The 19,896-nt window shown below is 36.6% G+C and overlaps 1 protein-coding gene across 9 annotated transcripts in view; it reads right to left on the bottom strand.

Annotated features, from left to right (window-relative positions):
• The window catches only part of PMS1 (PMS1 homolog 1, mismatch repair system component), an 87,101-nt gene that overhangs the window by 16,427 nt on the left and 50,778 nt on the right, over window positions 1-19,896 (bottom strand). For 7 of the 9 annotated variants that reach the window (XM_044241154.1, XM_044241156.1, XM_044241157.1 and 4 more), the window contains 4 exons: window positions 15,000-15,116; window positions 6,191-6,313; window positions 5,272-5,415; window positions 4,215-5,104 (listed from right to left, as the gene is read on the bottom strand). In XM_044241154.1, coding sequence (XP_044097089.1) covers window positions 4,215-5,104; window positions 5,272-5,415; window positions 6,191-6,313; window positions 15,000-15,116 — 1,274 coding nt within the window. The remainder of the gene's footprint in view (window positions 1-4,214; window positions 5,105-5,271; window positions 5,416-6,190; window positions 6,314-14,999; window positions 15,117-19,896) is intronic. The other 2 variants (XM_044241152.1, XM_044241153.1) reach the window with 1 other exon arrangement.

Genomic DNA, 19,896 nt, shown 5'->3' with positions numbered 1-19,896 from the left:
ACAGAAATGTTAGCTGGATAAGAATGTAAAAAAGACCTGTGTCACTGTAAACTAGATGAGAAATGCTTCTCTGGTTACTTACCAGGCTATATTCATAATTTTGTATATGGTTTTCTCTCATTTCTATTTAGAATCTGACATTCTGGATTAGCTACATAAGAGATAATTTTCAACAGTTTCCTTTTAATAGGTACTTTAAGTATTTTTAGTTCTTGGACATTCCAATTCAAGATTTTTCCCTTACGGTTAAAAATGAGTTCAAGATGAAGGTCACCATTTGTAATTAATTATAATGTGCAAATTTTCACATATGGTACGAATCTTGTGATTTACTCAAGAAGTCAATTTAATTAGTTTCTTGGGAAATATAAAAAGCTATGTCCAAAGGAAGATTAAGCAAACTTTAAGTAAAAACAGCTGCTACATTTGACTTAATGTCATTAAGGAATTCAGTAACCTGAATGGAAAATATTAATTTTGATTTGACCAGTAATCAAATCGAATGTTTTTGTGATGAAAGATTACATGTAATTATAAAGTTTATTTACCATTTTTAATACCCCAGTTACAATATTATTCTTATTTTAAGTAGAAGTATATTCATCGTATGCAAATGTAAAGTTCAAGTTAACATCAATTGACTGAAACCCCAGTGGGCAAGAGCAGAGGCCTAAATCTGGCTTCTAAACCACCAGAGGAAAGGAGAAAAGCAAAGGAAAAATATCTGGAAAAGAAGAACTAAAAAATTAAATACTCCCCACACTGAGTCTATCCTAAGCTCTCAGCACAAAAACCCTGATCGTAGGGCTTATTCAAATTCTTTGTTATGGTTTACAGAATCTTACATAATCTGGCCTGCTTTCCTTCAACTTATTAGACTCTCTCATATTCTGTTCCTGTTACAGAGAGCACTTTAATTTCCTCAATAACACTATTTTCCTTTTAGCTGTTTTATTTAGAAAATTTCCTATACCTTTCTGATTATTTTTACTTAGGGAATCATTTCCTGTCTCATAGATGAGAATAAGCCCACTGCTAAGTATTTTCATAACTCTATATTTATTTTAAAACTGACTCATTGTATTCTATGATTACTTTGTTTGTGTTTTCCTCATTACATTGCATCATTTATAAGTAGAGAAAGTATATTTTGTTTATCGCTCTATCTGAAGTGATTAGCTAGAATACATAGGGCCTTGTATACAGAATACCCTTAATAAATATTTCTTAACTGAAGACAGGTAGAAAGGGAGGGAGGAAAGAAGGGAAGGAAAGAAGGAAGGAAGGGAGGGGGGAAGGAGGGAGGGAGGAAGGAGAAGAAAAAAGAAAAGAAAAAGGAAAGGAAAAAGAAAAGAGAGAGGAGAGGAAAGAAAAGGAGAAAGGGAAGGGCAATGAAGAAGGAAGGGAAAGAAACAGAAAGAAAAGAAGAAAAGGAGAAGGGAAGAGAAAAGATGAAAGGAAGGACGAAGGGAAAAAAAACAGGAAGGATAAGAAAAACGTGAAGGGAGGATAGAGAGAAAGATCAATTACCTACAGAAGAGGAGTCTACTCTGATATCCCTTAGCATTTCCTACAGAATTTAGGATCATGGAAAGAATTCCAAGATAAATATTACAGAAAAGTGGTAGTGTGATTGTTGAGTATGATATCATTTTTCCTACACTTTCTCACTGATCATAATTTTGGAACCCAGCCACCATGGTCCCCAAACCCCTGGCTCTCAAAGATTCTAACACATTTTGTGACATACAGTAAGCTCTCTGATTCCAAAATACTTATATTTTCTTCTATTTATGGCCTCCAAATTAAATTTAATCTTCACTAAGCAAGTGAAAAATAATGTCAATCAAAACATGGAAATTTTCTTTTCACAGGTTGAAAATTCTAAGTAAGATCACAAGAATGTGCCAGTCATTTTTCTTACATCATAACACATAATATCTTACTTAATCCTCACAACAATCTAGGAGATACTGTCCACACATTTTTACAAAAAGTGTAAAATCCCAGTGTGGTTTCAGAGGTCTGCTCTTGCCCAACATGGCCTCTTTTGATTACCTAATGGCAGTAAGACAGAGAAAACTGGATTCTCGAACACTGCCTGATGATAAACAAATTTTTAGATGGGGATATTACCCATAATCCTGTACCCTGATACCTTGGGGCCTACAAGAAGAAACAACGCTGACATTCCCCAAAAGTCAGCTGGAACAATACCTGCTATTGTGAGGCCCCGAGGGAACAGCTGTCTTTTAAGCTGTCACACGGTCCCTATCTTCCATGAGAGGAAAACATCTATGCTTTTCCCCTCCTTCTCAGATAACACATCACCTCCCTGGTCAACACAATTCAACTTCTGTGGACTTGCTGTACTGAAAGTTAAATGCACTGATCTTAAAATGCCTATGCCATTTAGATAAAGCTAAAGGCAATCACAAGGTGTGAACCTTATTTGCATCCTGATTCAAAGAAACAAACTTTAAAAAAACTAGTATTAATAAGAGAATCTTAATCTCACAAAACAAACGGAGGGTTGCCAGGGGGAGGTGGGTAGGGAGGGGGTGGTGCGGTTACAGACATCAGGGAGGGTGTGCACTGTGAAGTGTGTAAACCTGGCAATTCATAGGCCTGAACCCCAGGGCTAATAATACATTATATGTTTATAAAAAAATTAAAAACTTAAAAAAAAACTGGTATTAAGTAATTAGAAATTCAAACACTGAATATCTGATGATATTAGGAGTTCTTGTTTTAAAAATTATGATGATTATATTATGGCAATGTTTAAAGTAGGAACGTCTTTACTCTTTACAGATACACAGCAAAATGTTTATGAACATTTTGTTCAAAATGTTTATGAACATATGAACCCTAGGATATGCTTCAGAATAGTAATAGCAAAAAGCGGAAGTGAAGTACATGGAGGTATGGATGATATGAGACTGACCATGACATGGAGGTTCGTGAAACAGGGTGATGGGTTCACTGTACTCTCTTGTCTATTTCTGTGCATGCCTGAGAATAGAAAAAAAACACAACCATCCCCACCAAAAAGAAAGAAAGAAAGAAAGAAAGAAAGCAAGCAAGCTAATTTTATGGAGGTTTTGCCTGTCAGTGTTAATAGGGACACATGATGTGATGAGCACTGGGGTGTTATATGCGACTAATGAATCATTGAAAATTACATCAAAAACTGATGTACTATATGTTGGCTAATTGAATTTAAATTAAAAAAAAAGTTGCATTTTACTCCCACATACAAAATAGTGGTCATTATTATTTTAAATTGATGGTGTCTTTATAAGACTGAATAAGTTAAAAAAAAAATTGGTTAAGTGTCCACGTTTGTCATCAAATAAAAACTCTGAATGATAAGTTATGTTTAAATTTTCTTCAAGCTATTTACCATATTATTGAGATACCATACATAATATATGGTTGGAAGTATAATTCCACTGTTTCATTTTCTGGTGGGCTATATTACTCAAGACATACTACTCTGTATTTACATTAAGTGCCCTAAGTCAACTATAAATACTCATCGTATTAGTTTATAATATTTATTTAGATCATCTAGTCTAAAAATGGCAAGTAATAAGTAGCTCTTTTCATCAAAGATAGATCAAACCACCTATTGACCTACCAAAACACTCCACCATAGTTTATAAGTTGCCAACAAATAAACAAAAGATTTTAGAAAGAAACCTTCAGTTTATACTGATTAGGAACAGTATTGATTCCACTAAACTCAATCTGTAAAAATACTCTAATTTTCATTTTGTGTTACTTATTTTGGAGACCAATTTAAAAAAGGGAATAGTCAAGATATTTCTTAAAACCACCACTGTTATAACTCTTCTAATGCATAAGCTTAAAAAAGAGAAAGTTCTGTCATAGAAAGATTTTTTAACATAAAATTAGAAAAAAAGAAGAAAATACATTTTTAAATTAATTAGAATGGAAAAACCTTTAACTTCAAATTTTAATAATAAGTAGTGAAGGCCTGTACCAAAAACAAAAAAAAACCCAAAAAATAAAAGATAAAACACTGAAAACCTCTAAATTTAAAAAAGTGATGCCAAAAAGGTACTCTAGCCAAACCAAAAGGCATTTTCCATTCTGGTTTTCCATAAATAAGAAGTTAAAAAACTCAGTGAGTCATATAGAATGGAAATATCCCAGCAGCAAGTCACAAGCAAGCTCTGGAAACTTACTTCAGTTTCTTCTCTTCACTCAATGTCTTCCACAGTTCTTCAATTTGTACTGTTGTATCCTCCAAATTGGTCTTAGAATTTTCTGTGAGAAACTGAGCACGATGATCTTGAATAAAAAGGGCGCTTGCTGACATGGGTTTTCTGACTACCCGATTGCTAATTAAATCATATGCTGTAAGCTGTCCAGATTTGTTATCTAGCACATTTGATTTTTTGTTACAGGAACCTTCACTGAGATTCTTTTGTTCAGGGCTTGGATAAGCTTTATTATTGAGTTCACATGCCGAACTTTCTCGAGGCACTAAAATTTTCACAGGTTCAATGTTTTCTCCCATTGAATTTTTAAGTGTATTTCCCTTGCTCCAGTCATCTGCACAGATTTCCAAAGACTTCTCAGGAACTGCTGCTTCCTCATTTTTCCCACTCCCAGCGCTATTGCTTTTATTGCTATTTTCTGATTGGGTATGCTTAACGGAACCTACAAAACAAGTCTCACTACATTCCTTCCGGACATCCTCACAAGATAAATTATTCACTGGGATCTCTTGAAATGTATTTCTACTGTTTCTAGCAATGTTGGAATTTTCACTATTATACTGATCATCATAATGGTCATCAACATGTATCTGATGATTTAAACAATAATTAGTATTTTTCCCAGATTTATCATTATGCACATCATTTTGGAAAGGAATGGCTGAAGTATCAACATTTGGATAATTATTTCCAGATGATTCCATCTTATTAAAAAGCACATCTGTTTCTGTTGTATTACTAACAACGATGTCAGCTGAGGAAACATCTGTTTTATTATTTTCGTAAGAATCTGTACTAGGTAGTGATCCATAACAAGTCGTCATCAGATTTTCAAGAGCAATTAAAACAGATTCCTAAAAACATAAATTAACAAATGTTAGGGAAAATTACAAAAAATAATAAATAGGCAAGATTTAAAATATTTAAAAATATGAATAAATAAGCAACTTTCCATGTGAAAATGGTTAGGACTGCGTAAGTTTGTAAGTAACATAAATAAAAAAACTATTCCCAAATTTACCTTATTCTGTAATAATACTTGACTTTTATCTGGTGTTAAATTTACGTCCACATCAGCTGTAGGAACGTCAATTTTCAGAAAGAAAATGGGATACAAACGAGTTGGTTCCTTTAGGCACTTCAGATTGTAATGATGTCGGATTAACTAGAAATACATGTAATAAAGAAAAGATAAAAATACCACGTAAAGATAGTACTGCCGCCCTTAAATAAAACCAAAAAATCATAGTCTGCTGAGAAACTGAGTAGATGTAACTGCTAATGAGGAAAAGCAGTTATCTAAATGGTAATACTCATTTGGAGGCCTTGAACTTACATGAAGCACCAACATTCACTAAGAAGTACAACTCTCCAGTGCATCTGGCTTCACGGTTAAAAGATCAGAGAGTCATGGATGTTTCCAAAGTCCAGGGTTCAAATCCAGACTGCTGCTTCCTGGCTATAATGGGCTTCTTAGTCACTAACTTCTTAGTCACTAATACTTCAGTTTCTTCACTATAAATAAGGATAATAATTTATCACAGAATTGTTGCGAAGTCCTATGTAAGACACCTAGCACAACGCTTAATAAATACTAGAGTATCTGCTTATCTCCTTCTCCTTATTTTATTTTATTTTTTAAGATTTTATTTATTTATTTCATAGAGATTACAAGTAGGCAAAGAGGCAGGCAGAGAGAGAGGGGGAAGCAGGCTACCTGCTGAGCAGAGAGCCCGATGTGAGGCTCAATCCCAGGATCCTGAGATCATGACCTGAGCTGAAGGCAGAGGCTCTAACCCACTGAGCCCCCCCAGGCGCACCTCTCCTTCTCCTTATTTTAGAGCAAATCCTTGAAGTAGTTCTTACAACAGGTTGACAAATGATAGAGCTAGTTTTTATTTTTGATCCAAGTAATACTTTTTTTTTCTAAAATAGATTACCTTTAATATGTCTTTTTGATGTATTGGTCGTTGGTTTATAAAGATAAAACTCCTTTCTGGGGTTGAAAGACTTGTTAAAGAGTGGTCTGCATCATGCTTTGGAAGAAATCCACTTAGATAAATCTGCAATTATAATAAATAGTTACAGAATTAGTATACAATGTCAACAATGAATGTGTTTCCAGGGGTCTGACTAAATACAGTACAAAAGGTATAAAAAAACAAAATGGATTTTCATTTTACGGTCTGAAGAGTCTTATACTGATAACCATGTCTTGAACATTAACCTTAAATAAAACACGGAAGCTTATTACACTGGTGTTCTTGGCCTCTAACTCTCTCTTCCTACAATTCTTTTTAAGGAAAAATTGGCATTCATAAAAGCTTCATGAATGGGCATATGTTTTACTGTCAAAGGGCATACAACATAAATACTGCTGTCTGTTCAACCCTATTTTCTTTCTTCTTTTCTTTACTGTCTAGAAATTCTTCATACTAGGACTTTCTTTTAGATGTTTGTCCTTTTTTTTTTTTTTTAAATTTTATTATTTGACAGGCAGGCAGAGAGGCAGGCAGAGAGAGAGGAGGGGAAGCAGGCTTTTCCGCTGAGCAGAGAGCCCGACGCGGGGCTCGATCCCAGGACCCTGAGACCACGACCTGAGCCAAAGGCAGAGGCCCAACCCATCGAGCCACCCAGGCGCCCCTTTTCAGCCATCTTTTCCTAAAAAGAAGTGGCTGTTTCTATTTTGTGGAGTCGACCTGACTGTGTTTTCATTTCTCATTTAAAAATCCCTTTCAAGGGCGCCTGGTGGGGGGGGGGGCTCAGTTGCCAATCATCTGCCTTCAGCTCACGTCATGATCCCAGAGTCCTGGGATGGAGCCCCGCATTGGGCTCCCTGCTCAGTGAGAAGTCACCTCTTTCTCCCTCTCCCACTCCCCTTGCTTATGTTCCCTTTCTTGCTGTGTTTCTCTCTGACAAATAAATAAATAAAATCTTGGGGGAAAAAAAAAAGGGCACTCATATATCCTTTCAGAGAAAAAAAAAAATCCCTTTACTCTTTGATACCAATTGTAGTATTTTTTTTTTTTAAAGATTTATTTATTTATTTGACAGACAGAAATCACAAGGAGGCAGAGAGGCAGGTAGAGAGGAGGAAGCAGGCTCCCGGCTGAGCAGAGAGCCCAATGCAGGGCTCGATCCCAGGACCCTGGGATCATGACCTGAGCCGAAGGCAGAGGCTTTAACCCACTGAACCACCCAGGTGCCCCCCAATTGTAATATTTTATTTTCATTTTTGTTCAGAGAACTTTTCTACAATCAACCCAATTATTTTTATGCTCTTTATTTTACAAACGTATAAAAAGGAGGGAGAAAACGATAAAGGATCCTACAAAAAATACCAGAGAAAAGAAAGAGATCGAGGAGATAGAAGCAAAGAAAAAATGCTCCTACTTATTATTTCTAAATATAATACAGAGATTTGTTAAGAATATAGGACAGAGCCAGACCAACATGATTTAAATCCTAGCTCCATTACTAACTATGTGATCTTGGTCAAGTTATTTAAAATAGAAGCCTGTACTCTCTTATCTGAAACAACTAGTAACAGAGGTATTTATATTAACCTGTTGAGAAACACTAATAGTAAGATTTCAGCTTAGGTCTAGGAAAGTGAAAGTGTCAGCGGAGATGCTATTTTTAGGTAAGGAGAAACCATGAGGCTCTTTACCGACACACTGGGTAGGCTGCCCTCTATGTCTATGGCTATCCCTACTCTTGGAAATAAGTGTTTAAGGAGATGCATTACCAATTTTAGAACACTAAGTGCATTATTGTCACAGTGCCAAACTGTGCCAATTTAAAAAATAAATTAATAAAGCTGGATAATGTATTACTAAATACTACTTAACTGTAAAAGTCCACAGCATTTATAAATGGTTGCATAATTTACCAGGTAACCTGAGATCTTTCTTAAAGCACCTGCTGAGCATCAGGAAGCACCTGTTTAGTCTCTGAAAGACTTACTGGGTTTGTGGACTTAAAACTGCCCCAAATAGGTAGGAATGAAAAATGAAATAAGAAAAAACAGGTAATATTGGTAGTATTTTTCCTTTTATACCATCTTAGTTGTCCACTGAATAATTATCATTTCCAAATACTGAGTTTTAAAAATGACTTAGGATGACCTTATGAACAAAGTATATTTAAGTTATATGGAAAAGTAAAATCAAAGAGCAAAGTCATAAAATGCTCTAAAAATGAAAATCAGGGTACCTTATGGAAAAAGAATATCTGTTAGAGACCAAAACAGTGCCAAAAAGAGAAAGAGAGCGAGAGAGAGAGAGAGAGAAAATCAGTGCAACCAAATAAAAATTTGACCATACAAGATTCTGACCTAAGTATTCCTCAACCTACAAAGCAAAACAAAAATGAAAAGGCAAAAATATAAACAAATACTTCTCCCCTGATTGCTCTGCAACTATGGCCCTCTCCTCCTTCCCTTCATCACCTCCAATAATCCCCTAGAATCTGGTTTCTACTACCTCCATTGGACACTCAGTCTTTCTCTTATTTGATTCTCTGCAGACCCGTGAGAGGGTCCAGGATGGCAGAGGAGTAGGAGACTTAAATTTCGTTTGGTCCCAGGAAGCCAGCTAGACAGACATCAAACCGTTCTGAACACCTACGGACTCAACTGGAGAATGAAGAAAACAGCAACTCTGTGAACAGAAAATCGACCATTTGCTGCAAGGTAGGAGGTCGGGAGAAGTAAATCTGAGGCAATAGACGGGAAGAATCTGAAGAGCCCGAAGTCAATGACAACTCTGTCACTCGGGAAGCCTCTCTTTTGGTCTCTCTGCTTCCTCCCTGCACCTCCTCTGTAGTCTGGTTTGCTGATTTCTCTCCCTTTGCTTACCACCTATAAATGATGATGGTTCCTCTGAGTTCCATCATCAGAGTCTTTCTTCTTGGACTGGACTTTCTGAGTAATTTCATTCACATCCATACACACACACCAGTGAGACTAAGATACAGATGTACAGCCTCTATTTCTTTCACCCCCAAATGCTTACTATTTTTAACTAGCAGTCACAAAAATCTTCTCAATCACACGACATTCCAAACTTGATGAACTATTTCATGCCACTGCTGCCCTGCTGTACTACTGGCTCCTCCACGTTTCTCAGCATGACAGTGAGTCCTGCCACCAACCCAATCTGTCAAACCCATCTCCTCCCATCTCCTCTGGTTCTGCTGAAGTAACCCTGACTGGTTTCCTAATCGTAGTTTTCCCTTTTAGTAAATCTCCAGAACACCAGGGAGTTATGTTTCTAAAATAATAATTTAAGTAATTCTGCTCAGGACAGTGGGACAAATTCATGCAGAAACTCCCTTCTCCCAGATCTCACCTGCAAATACCTAATAGTGATAGATAAAATCAATTTTTACAAAAATCTCAAGACTGAACCCTTTAAAAGGAAGACAACATAAGATGTTAAGGATGCAAAACATAAGGGATAGTGATGGCTGAAATCAAAAGTCTTATGTGCTCTTGGATCACAAACCAGCTGTGTCAGAAAAAGAAGGTTTTTGTAACCATGTGAGGTCATAGATGTAATTAGACTTACTGTGGTGATCATTCTGCAATATATACTTATAACAAACCATTTTGTTGCATGCCTGAACCTAATACAATGTTATATATCATCTATATCTCAATTAAAAGAAGAAACAATCTGCCAGGTGGAGATTACATTCTGATGTGGAAACAGGAACAGAAAACACATACTAGGCAAAAAATTAATTAAAATCAGTCTTTCCATGTGAGATGAGCCACTGAAACAGCCCTCAAAAATGCTTAAAAAAATACTGTGACTACTGTTTATGGAACTGCTTGCAAGGGTCACAAGAAAGAACACAGATAACTCCAAAACCAAAAATAAAGCTAAGCGAAGTCAGCTAGGAAAAGGGGTCGATAAAATCTTGGCAGGACAGAAGGCATGAACTACTAAGATTAGCACCTGGTTTTGAACTGGGGCCGGGAGGGGGGTGGTACCTGCCAAGCCACGGGGAGGAAGAAGGTGGAGTAGATAAAAACAAAAATAACAAAACAACAAACCTGCATGCACAATGACTGTGCAAATTAAAATTTCAAAGCATATAAAATAGCAGAGAATGAGAGACTATTCTCCCAGAAAAGTAGAAATAACAGAGCTATAGAAAAGAACTTTGAAATTAGTACATGTACTATGCTTTCAAAAGAGTAAAGAAAAGTTACATCCATTATTTAAAAAATCAGGTGATTAAAATAATCAAGACTCATAGCTATAAACAAGTTTAGAAGAGAACAGGAAAACAAATAAATTCTGAATCCTGGAAATATGCAGTTTTGGGAATAAAAATCAGGCAGCATTGAGGAATTCACCCAGAACTTGGCATGGAAAAACGCAGAGATAAAAATATCAAGAGAAGATAGTTATCAAAAAACAAAACAAAACAAAAAACAAGCATGAAAAAAAATAAAATCTTATCTCTATCCCTTAAGCTAACAAAGCCACATTGGGAAACTCCTAATAAATGCCATCACAGCAGTGGTTCAGCGGGGATTGCCATCCATAAATAAGAGATTCTCCAACATTAAGTGGCTCTAGGAAGGAAAGTGACCCTCAACATTATGGGAAGAGATACAGAGGATTCTCTCTATCCAAGGTTCTCAATGATGAATGCATTTGCCATCCCAGTACAGTGAAGGCATCTTGGTGGCCAAGTTTCACAACCTGAAGATATGTAATAGGGACAGAAGTGAGGTGAGATAGGGCAACTATTAGCAGTAGGCAAACAACATAAGTTGCTTTTGGCCAGGAATGAGAAAGGGTCAAAGAAACTCTGATACAGGATAACCCTCCTTACAAGTCCAGAAAGCACGGAGTGGTAATGGGGAGCTACTGGCAACATAAATACAATTCATAAACACAGTTCATAAATAGAAGAGAGATTTGGTTAGATGGTCACTCTCACTAGAGACATACTCAGAAGTTCACCATTCTGACAACCCATGGAACTGGAACTATTCAGCAGCACATGCTTTCCAAATTCCTGCATTCTTCTGTGCAAGGATAACCACATTAAGGTATAGCAAAAGTTTTGATATCTATGATAGATTACCAGCAGCTCTCACCCAATTCAAAAGAAAATTTAAAAATCAATGGGCAAGCATAGATCTGGCAATACATCTCAATATAGTGATTTCCACTGGGAAAATGACTAACAGGACAGTTCCAATCACACATGAAAGCATAACTGACCAAAATCTACGTCAGTGTTTTTCGTACTTGAATGTGGGGTCTTGTTAAAATGCAGATCCTGATTCCCTATGTCCGGGATGAGGTCCTTGATCTCTAACAAGCATATAGGTAATGCTCGTGCTTCTGAACAAACTATGACAGCTAGAATACCAAGAGCACAATACCAAAGATCATCAAGTCTGGATCTGTCATAAGCTTCCTGGGTTACCAGTGTAGGCAATGAAGTCCCATGAAACCACAAGGAACATGGGGGAATTCACTATCCCGAGATAGTACCTTTATTATCCCAAGTCAGCCACCATAACGAGTCTAAGGTGGCACTAGGATATATTGAAACTACTTAACAACTATTAAGGAAGCTCTGAAAAACAGGACCTATGTCAGATCATGGCCAGTGCTCCAGGCACCACAGCTGGCCACTAAGGCTGGCCTGAATTGTTCCTCCGGCAGAGAGAACATCAACAGAGCACAAGCTTCCATCCAAAACTAATAAAATAATAATTAAGAACGCAATACTACAAGGAGAATAGAAGAACTAGTAGCAGAAAAGAAATTTCAAAAAATTATGAAAAAAGAGAAGAAAAAAGAAACCAAATGTCTCACAGAATGTAGAGCCTTCAGGCTTCAAGTGAGCAGACAAGCAAAAACAAGCAGATTCTATCTTATAGACTGTTCCATAAAGAAACTGAATAAGGATAATCTGTCAAGAACCAATGACAATTATCTAACTTTGTGCTAGGAAGAACAAAGAAAAAGAGGAAGGAAAGGAGGGGAGCAGGGAGAGATGAATTTCCTGAGAACTGGAGCAGTGAGTATGGGTGCGGTGTGCTAAGCCCCCACCCCATGATGGCACTCGTGACTCCCCCCGACTCTGGGAACAGGACCAGGATCTTGATTAATACTCAACTGAAGCCTGACACACAATAAGCCCAGCCACAAACACTAAGTTCCCAGTTAGACTTTTTATCCACAAAAAAAAAAAAAAAAAGGCTTGGAGGAAAAAGACCCGGAAAGCAAAACAAAACCGACCTCCTCCTAAAAAAGAGGTAATTTAAGGAACAAATAATTTAAAAATAGAAATAAAACTTAGTATCTCTAAAGAGAGTCAAGATTTTGTATCCATAAAACAACAATATGAAGTTGTAAAAAAGCAGTAAAATTTGAAAACACTCTTGGAGGGCACCTGGGTGGCTCAGTCGGTTGGTTGAGCATCTGACTCTTTTTTTTTTTTTTTAAAGATTTATTTATTTGTCAGAGAGAGAGAGAGAGCGCATACAAGCAGGGGGAGCAGCAGGCAGAGCAGGCAGAGGGAGAAGCAGGCTCCCCGCTGAGCAAGGAGCCTGATGCGGGACTTGATCCCAGGACTCCGGGATCATGACCCAAGCCAAAGGCAGTGGCCCAACCAACTGAGCCACCCAGGCGCCCCGAGCATCTGACTCTTGATTTCAGCCAGGGTCATGATCTCAGGGTCGTGGGGTCAAGCTCTGCATTAGGCTCTGTGCTGGGCATAGAGCCTGCTTGGGACTCTTTTTCTCTCCCTCTGCCCCTCCCCACCCTCATTCCCTCTGTCTCTTTCTCTCTAGAAAAATAAAAAATAAAAAATAAATACTCTTGGAAATGAAACACAAAATGTTCAAAAAAATCCAGAAGGGATAAAACAGAGTATGACATCTCCAAAAACTTACAGTAAAAGGAAAAGATACAAAACTTGAGAAAAACAGGAGGAGAAAAATAACAGAAGATCCTAAATCAATAATAAGGAGTTTCATTAAAAGAGAGAAGTGATCAAAGTTATGACAGATAGAAGTATATAACCAGACCTCAAAAAGAAATGAATTTTCAAATTCAAAAGGTCTCACAAGTGCTCAGCATAATAAGCAAATGAATAATAAAAGACATGCATCTTGAGACATTCTTGGAACAGAGACCAAGGAAAGATCCTAAGAACGTTCAGAAAGAAAAATACAGAAATAAAGAAAGAACTAGAATGCATTCATTTTCCCATCAACAACAATGGATGGTCAAAGGTACTCAATGTCTTCAAAGTTCTGAAAAATTATCTTCAATCTAGAATTCTAGATCTACCAGACTAGAGAGAAAGTCAACAAGAGAAAGTATAAAATAAAGGCATTCTCATACATAAAAGTCTACCTCTCATGTCCCCTTTCTGTGGTAGTTAACTAAAGATGTATATGAGAAAAATGAGAATGAATACTTCTCAGGAAGACATGGGATATATGAAATAATGTAAACAACTAGTATTCCTTGGAAAAAAATTCCAGGATGGGAGCTGTATAAAACACCTGGCATGTAATCAGTTCGATTAAGAAATTAGGTTCTAAATCTAATGCTTTTTAAAAATGGAATAGAATAAATTACCAGCTATAGCTACCAGAATAAGTAGAAGACCTGGATTTAATTGTTGACATGATGAAGAAAATTTCTTCAACTTAAGAAAGGGAAAAAAACAAACAAACAAACAAAACCCAAACCTTGGAAAGTCCAGAAAAAGCAAAAACTCTATAAGATAGTTCATATATAAAGCAAATTTTGAGCAAGTGACAGGAGAACAAGAAAGGAGATTCCACTTAATTGCAACAATAGAAATTGTCTCATTTGTATAAAATGAACACATAACATGGATTCTTAGGAAATGTAATCCCAGTACAATACTTGGCTTTGCACTGAAATTTATTTGTAGACATGCAGTATTCTCCAAATAAATTTTCAACTTTTGCTGTCAATTTTCAAACAAAAGATGGAGATTTAAAATTGGCTGCAAAAGAAAACAAGTCATTAAGCTTGATAATATAAAAGTAGGGCTGACATGATATAAAAGTAAGACTGGGAGTGTTCTTAATTCATAACCTCGTCCAGCATTCCAGGAATTCAAGAAGCACTGTCTGAAGCTGAGAGATCAAGAGAAGGAAGCTGGAGTACATACATATTTAGAATTGTTAAGGGAAAACAAAAGTAAGAGAGAGCTCAACTCTTCTTTTTCTTATTAACATTTTTTTTTAAAAGATTTGTGTATTTGCGTGAGAGCGCACGAGACTGGGGGAGGAGCAGAGGGAAGGGAGAGAATCTCAAGCAGACTCCCTGCTAAGTACAGAGCCCAACGTGGGGCTCAATCTCATGACCGTGAGATCACGACCTCAGCTGAAATTAAGAGTTGGATGCTTAGCCAACGGAGACACCCAGGTGCCCCAACTCTTCTTCTTTCATGGCAAAAAGTAAATGGATAAGATCCTTTACTGAAAAGCATTATTAAAAAAAAAAAATGTAACTATAACGTTCAAATTAAAAAAAAAACAAAACAGGAAGTAGGGCTAGCGAGAGAGGGTTAATATAAGTTGTAAATGTATTTTCTTTTTTTACCCTATACATACATCTAATTAAAATGTTACAAGAAAAACTTCTTGCCAACCCAAACCCCAAAAGAAAAATAATTTGACAGTTTCAGTAGTAAACCAGAATTACTTAAGGACATTTTGTGGTATACCTGAGATTCTTTAGCGCGGTACTGAAAGGGTTCCATATTGCCCATAACGCCAGTCCCCAGAACAGACATGAGAGCCATCTTATGATCAGATACTCTATTTTTCTGCCAAATAACTGCCTAGGGACAAAAAGACACAGACGATTTTTAACACAATTTAGATTTACTAAACGCAAATGCTTACCTCATTTATTTCCGTATTTAGCATTCATCCCCAGCTTATAATTTCAGTACATTTAGAAGAGATGCACGGGCTACAAAGTCAGAACTCTGGTTGTGAATTTTAGTAACTATATATGTTATGGCATAAAATCTATTTAACTTCCCCTAACCTCAGTTTATTCCTCTCTACAAAATGACTAAGAATATTTATCTCCCAGAGTTGATGAAAGATGAAAATAAACAATGTAGGCAAGTATACGAGGCAGTGCCTAATCCTAACCTTTAGAGTATATACTTTAAAGTATATTTAAATTAAATTGTTACTCTCAGAAAGGTATTACTATTTTATTGAGGATGGAATACTAAGCTGCAAGATTTCTGTAAATAGTCTAAATGGAATAAAAAATTTGGATAATGCATGCTCTTTAAAATTATCTTTGCAATTACCTTGTACATACAGACCACTTAAAAAAGCTAACTGAATCTCATAGACATAAAAAGCTGAATAATGAGCTTGGATTTTTCTCACTGGAAATACGTAGTAGGGTAGTTTAAGAGAATCATGGTCCAGTCTCTCTGGACCATGTTTGTGGTTTGATCTAGTTTGTGAAGTGCACCATCAGATATAATATATTGCAATTTGTTCAGTTAACAAGATCCAATGATAGTAAATCTCCTGAGAAACAATCAATATAGGCATAATTTGTTAACAAACATTCACCCGGCACCTCCCAAATCCTTACAACAATGTGTAAAGGACCTAGAAGAAAACATCAGCATTCAGGGGACTAGCAAAGGAGGAAGAGACTGAAAGGGAGTCGTGTCGACACAGAGGTCGCTCGCACTACAGGACAGTACGGCACACAGAACAGAGTTGAGGCTACAGGATTTAACAATCAGAAGAGTGCGGCAGTTCTAGGGAAGGAGAGTAAACGAAGCCAAATCTCAATGACGTATAGTGATTATGGGGAGAACGTAAAAAATGTGAACCTAGGGGTGCCTGCGTGGGTGGGTTAAGCCTCTGCCTTTGGCTCAGGTCATGATCCCAGGGTCCAGGGATCGAGCCCTACATTGGGCGCTCTGTCCAGCAGGGAGCTTGCTTCCCCCTTTCTCTCTGCCTACCTCTCTGCCTACTTACAATCTCTCTGTCAAATAAATAAAATATATCTTTTTAAAAAAATGTGAAACTAGACAGCATTTCAGAAAAAGTTTCACTGTAAACCGAAAGCAGACAGAGCAATAACTAGAGGCAGGTGTGGATCAAGGGTGGGTCTTAATATGACACACTCGAACTGGAAGCAGTAAAGAAATAATAGGTGTATAAACAAGTAGGTTTGTAGATTCAATGGCTAGAGGTTAAGAAGTTCCTTATAATTATCTCCTGTAACGTAGAAAAGTTACATTTGTTGTGAGTGAAAAAACTGCGATCTAAATATCTGATTGTAGAAGGGGGAGAGAGAGAGAGAGGAACAGTGAGACTCTGACAAGACCAAACTAGATCAAAGGATTCTGGCCCAATGAGCTCCTTAATATGAACAGAAACCTACAAAGGCAGTTTGAAGTACTGAGAATATTATATATAATAAAATGAAAAGTGAAGTAAACGGATTCAGTGTTGCCCTCTAACTGGCATGCTGGGGGATAGCAGTGAAGGAAAGTGCCCCTCTGGACATGGCAATTAGCACTGACCCTGCATGTTGATGTGTTAAGACTTTTAGAATCTTAAAGACAAACCTGCTTAGGAAAACAGAGGTACTGTAACAACTACTCAACAACAACTCAACAATAACTAACCTGAAATTCAGTGTAACAGGAAACCTTTTACCTATTTCCAGAGTTTTATTAATAATAATCACATAGGACTTATGATTTATGAAGAACTTACTTGGCACTACTATTCTAGAAACCACTGTTAATTTTCACAACTTTTTCACGTAGGTATTATTATCTCATTATGCAGAGGAAGGCCATGAACCTCAGACTGACTTATTTATCCAAAGAAACTTAGATAGTAGGTCATGGAGCCATAATTTATACCCCATCTTTTTGGCTCCAAACTTACTATTTTTACTCTGCTAACATCTCTCCCCTCTCCAGTCAAAGACAGTAATAAGTTAGAGCCAACATCAGACCCTAACTTGGAATTCTCAAAGACAAATGCATTTTCATGTATGATTACCCTCCACATCCATGTGATATACTCTCTACTCTCCAATTAACTTGAGGGTATTAGCGTATTCTCAAACCAAAATTATTTTTAATCTATTCACTTAAAAATAAATAAATAATTGGGGTCCCCAAATCAAAGAAACCACACCAGAATAATGGAAGTCCAAAAAGACTGAGAGCTACTATCCCAGCATCCTAAAATCAGAATATTTTTGAATGCAGTTGTCAGTACTAATACAGATATTATAATACAGATCCTTATACCTAAGAATTTCTAAATTTCTAAATTTCCAGTTATTTTCATTCATTAATATTCACAGAAATAGAGATGTGCAGTAATTAGGCCCAAAGTGCACACAGCAAAATGACAGAATTAGGAAAATAATTCAGGTATTGCACCATCCTAAATTTCACCTTTCCACTATTATGTATTGCTTTCAAAGTGATCTTAATTAGAAAAACATAAAGTACATGAAGAAACCAAAGTATAAAAATAAATTATAAACAATTAAAAAACTGAGGTATAGGTTCAATGTGTGTATTTCTCTTTTTTTTTTTTTTTGAGGATTTATTTATTCATTAAAGACAGGCACCATGGAGAATGAGTGGTAGGAGAGGCAGGAGGGAGATTCCATGCTGAGCACGGAGCCCAACAAAGGCCTACATCTCATGACCCTGAGATCATGACCTGAGCCAAAACCAATAACTGGATGCTTAACTGACTACGCCATAAAGGTGCCCCCAATGTGTATATTTCTAAACAAAAATTATGTCTTGGTAACTACATTTATACTTACAGGACAATATACTAGACTATTTAAAATTGGAACTGCTTCAGGAAATATGGGATGTAGAGTCACAAATATATTTTTAACCTTCAATTTTATCACATATAATCTATAAATACTTTAGCTAAATTAAAATTTTTGGAGGAGCTCATTTCGAAATTTTTTTGAAGATTTATTCATTTTGAGAGAGAGGGAGAAAGAGAGCACATGGGGGCAGGGCATGGAGAGAGACTCTTAAGCCGACTCTGCGCTGAGGCCAGGGGGCCAGAACGAGCACTCAATCCCATGACCCTAAGATCACAACCCAATCTGAAACCAAGAGCTGGAGGCTTAAGCGACTGCACCACCCAGGTATCCCCCTCATTTTGAACTTATTCAGCAAGTATTTATTGAGCATCTACTTCACATCGGATTCCATTCTAAAAGCTGGGAAATTAAAGATAAAAGGAAGCTAAAAATATAAAAGGAAAATAAGATATTAAAATAATTATAATGCATTATAAAAACTGCTATTATGAAACACAGCAGACACACTGTAGTAGAAACTTAAGTCTACTTCACAGAGCAACTGTAGGTGCAGAGAAACCTGAAAGGAGTCTGTCCCCATGACTCATGGGACAGACACTGCTGACAGACAGAAGGACGCATGCAAAGGCATGGAAGCACAGAGAATATGGGCTGCTGGAGATGAAGCTGGACAGACAGGAGCAAGATCATAAAAGACTGACCATATCACACAAAGAAGTTTAGTTTATCTTACATGCAGTGCAGAGTCACTGGAGAAAGATATCTAACTGGGAAAATGCTTGATCAGACATGGATGTTAGAAAGAGATCTCTGGACTTTACGGACATTATGTTAAGTGAGAGGAGTCAGATACAGAAAGACAAATACTGTACGGTACTGTTCATATGTGGAATCTAAAACCAAACTCAAAGAAATCAGAGAATAAAATGATAGTTACAAGGGAATAGAAGGTGGGGAGATAGGATAGATGTTGTTTAAAGGTACAAACTTGCAACAAGTAGTAATTAAGTCTAGAGATTTAATGCACAATATAGCAAATATTAACAACACTACCCTATAATAATCATCAAACTTGCTAAAAGACTGAACCCTAAGTATCCCAACCACTAAAAATAAATGATAATTATGTAATATGATAGAGATGCTAATTATTGCTACAATGGCAATCATATTACAATATATAAATGTATCAAATTAATATGTAATATACCTTAAATTTACATAATGTTGTATTGTGAACTATATTTCTATAAAAAAGATCTTTTGTAAGAATGATTTAGTGAGAACTGAAACTAAAGCAATATAAGTTTTTAAAAATGTGATTGAATTTATCCAGCTCAGAGATTCTCACTTTTCCTGAGGACATGCTAAAATGAATGAGTTCACATTCACAAAATATTTCAATAGGCATTGAAGATTGTGTATAATTCCTGGCACACTAGTTATAATGCTACTACTTTTTCTTATACTTACAAAAAAACAAAGTGGAATGCAAGCCAGTGTGACAATTATAGGATTATTCTTCTAATTTTTCTTTTAAGGTAAAACATTTGCATACATTGGTACTTTACTAATATTAACACTATGGCTGAGGGGTGCTTGGGTGGATGGCACAGTTGGTTGTCTGACTCTTGGTTTTGGCTCACGTCATGATCTCAGGGTCCTAAGACTGAGACCCACATTGCGCTCTGCGTTCAGCATGGGGTGTCTGCTTTACACTCTCTCTCTCCTTCTGTTCTTCCCCACGATCAAAT

The sequence above is a fragment of the Neovison vison genome, chromosome 3 (genome assembly GCF_020171115.1).
Source record: "Neovison vison isolate M4711 chromosome 3, ASM_NN_V1, whole genome shotgun sequence".
Taxonomy (NCBI): domain Eukaryota; kingdom Metazoa; phylum Chordata; class Mammalia; order Carnivora; family Mustelidae; genus Neogale; species Neogale vison.
The sequence above is the reverse complement of the archived record's forward strand: the minus strand, read 5'-3'. Positions and strand labels throughout refer to the sequence as shown.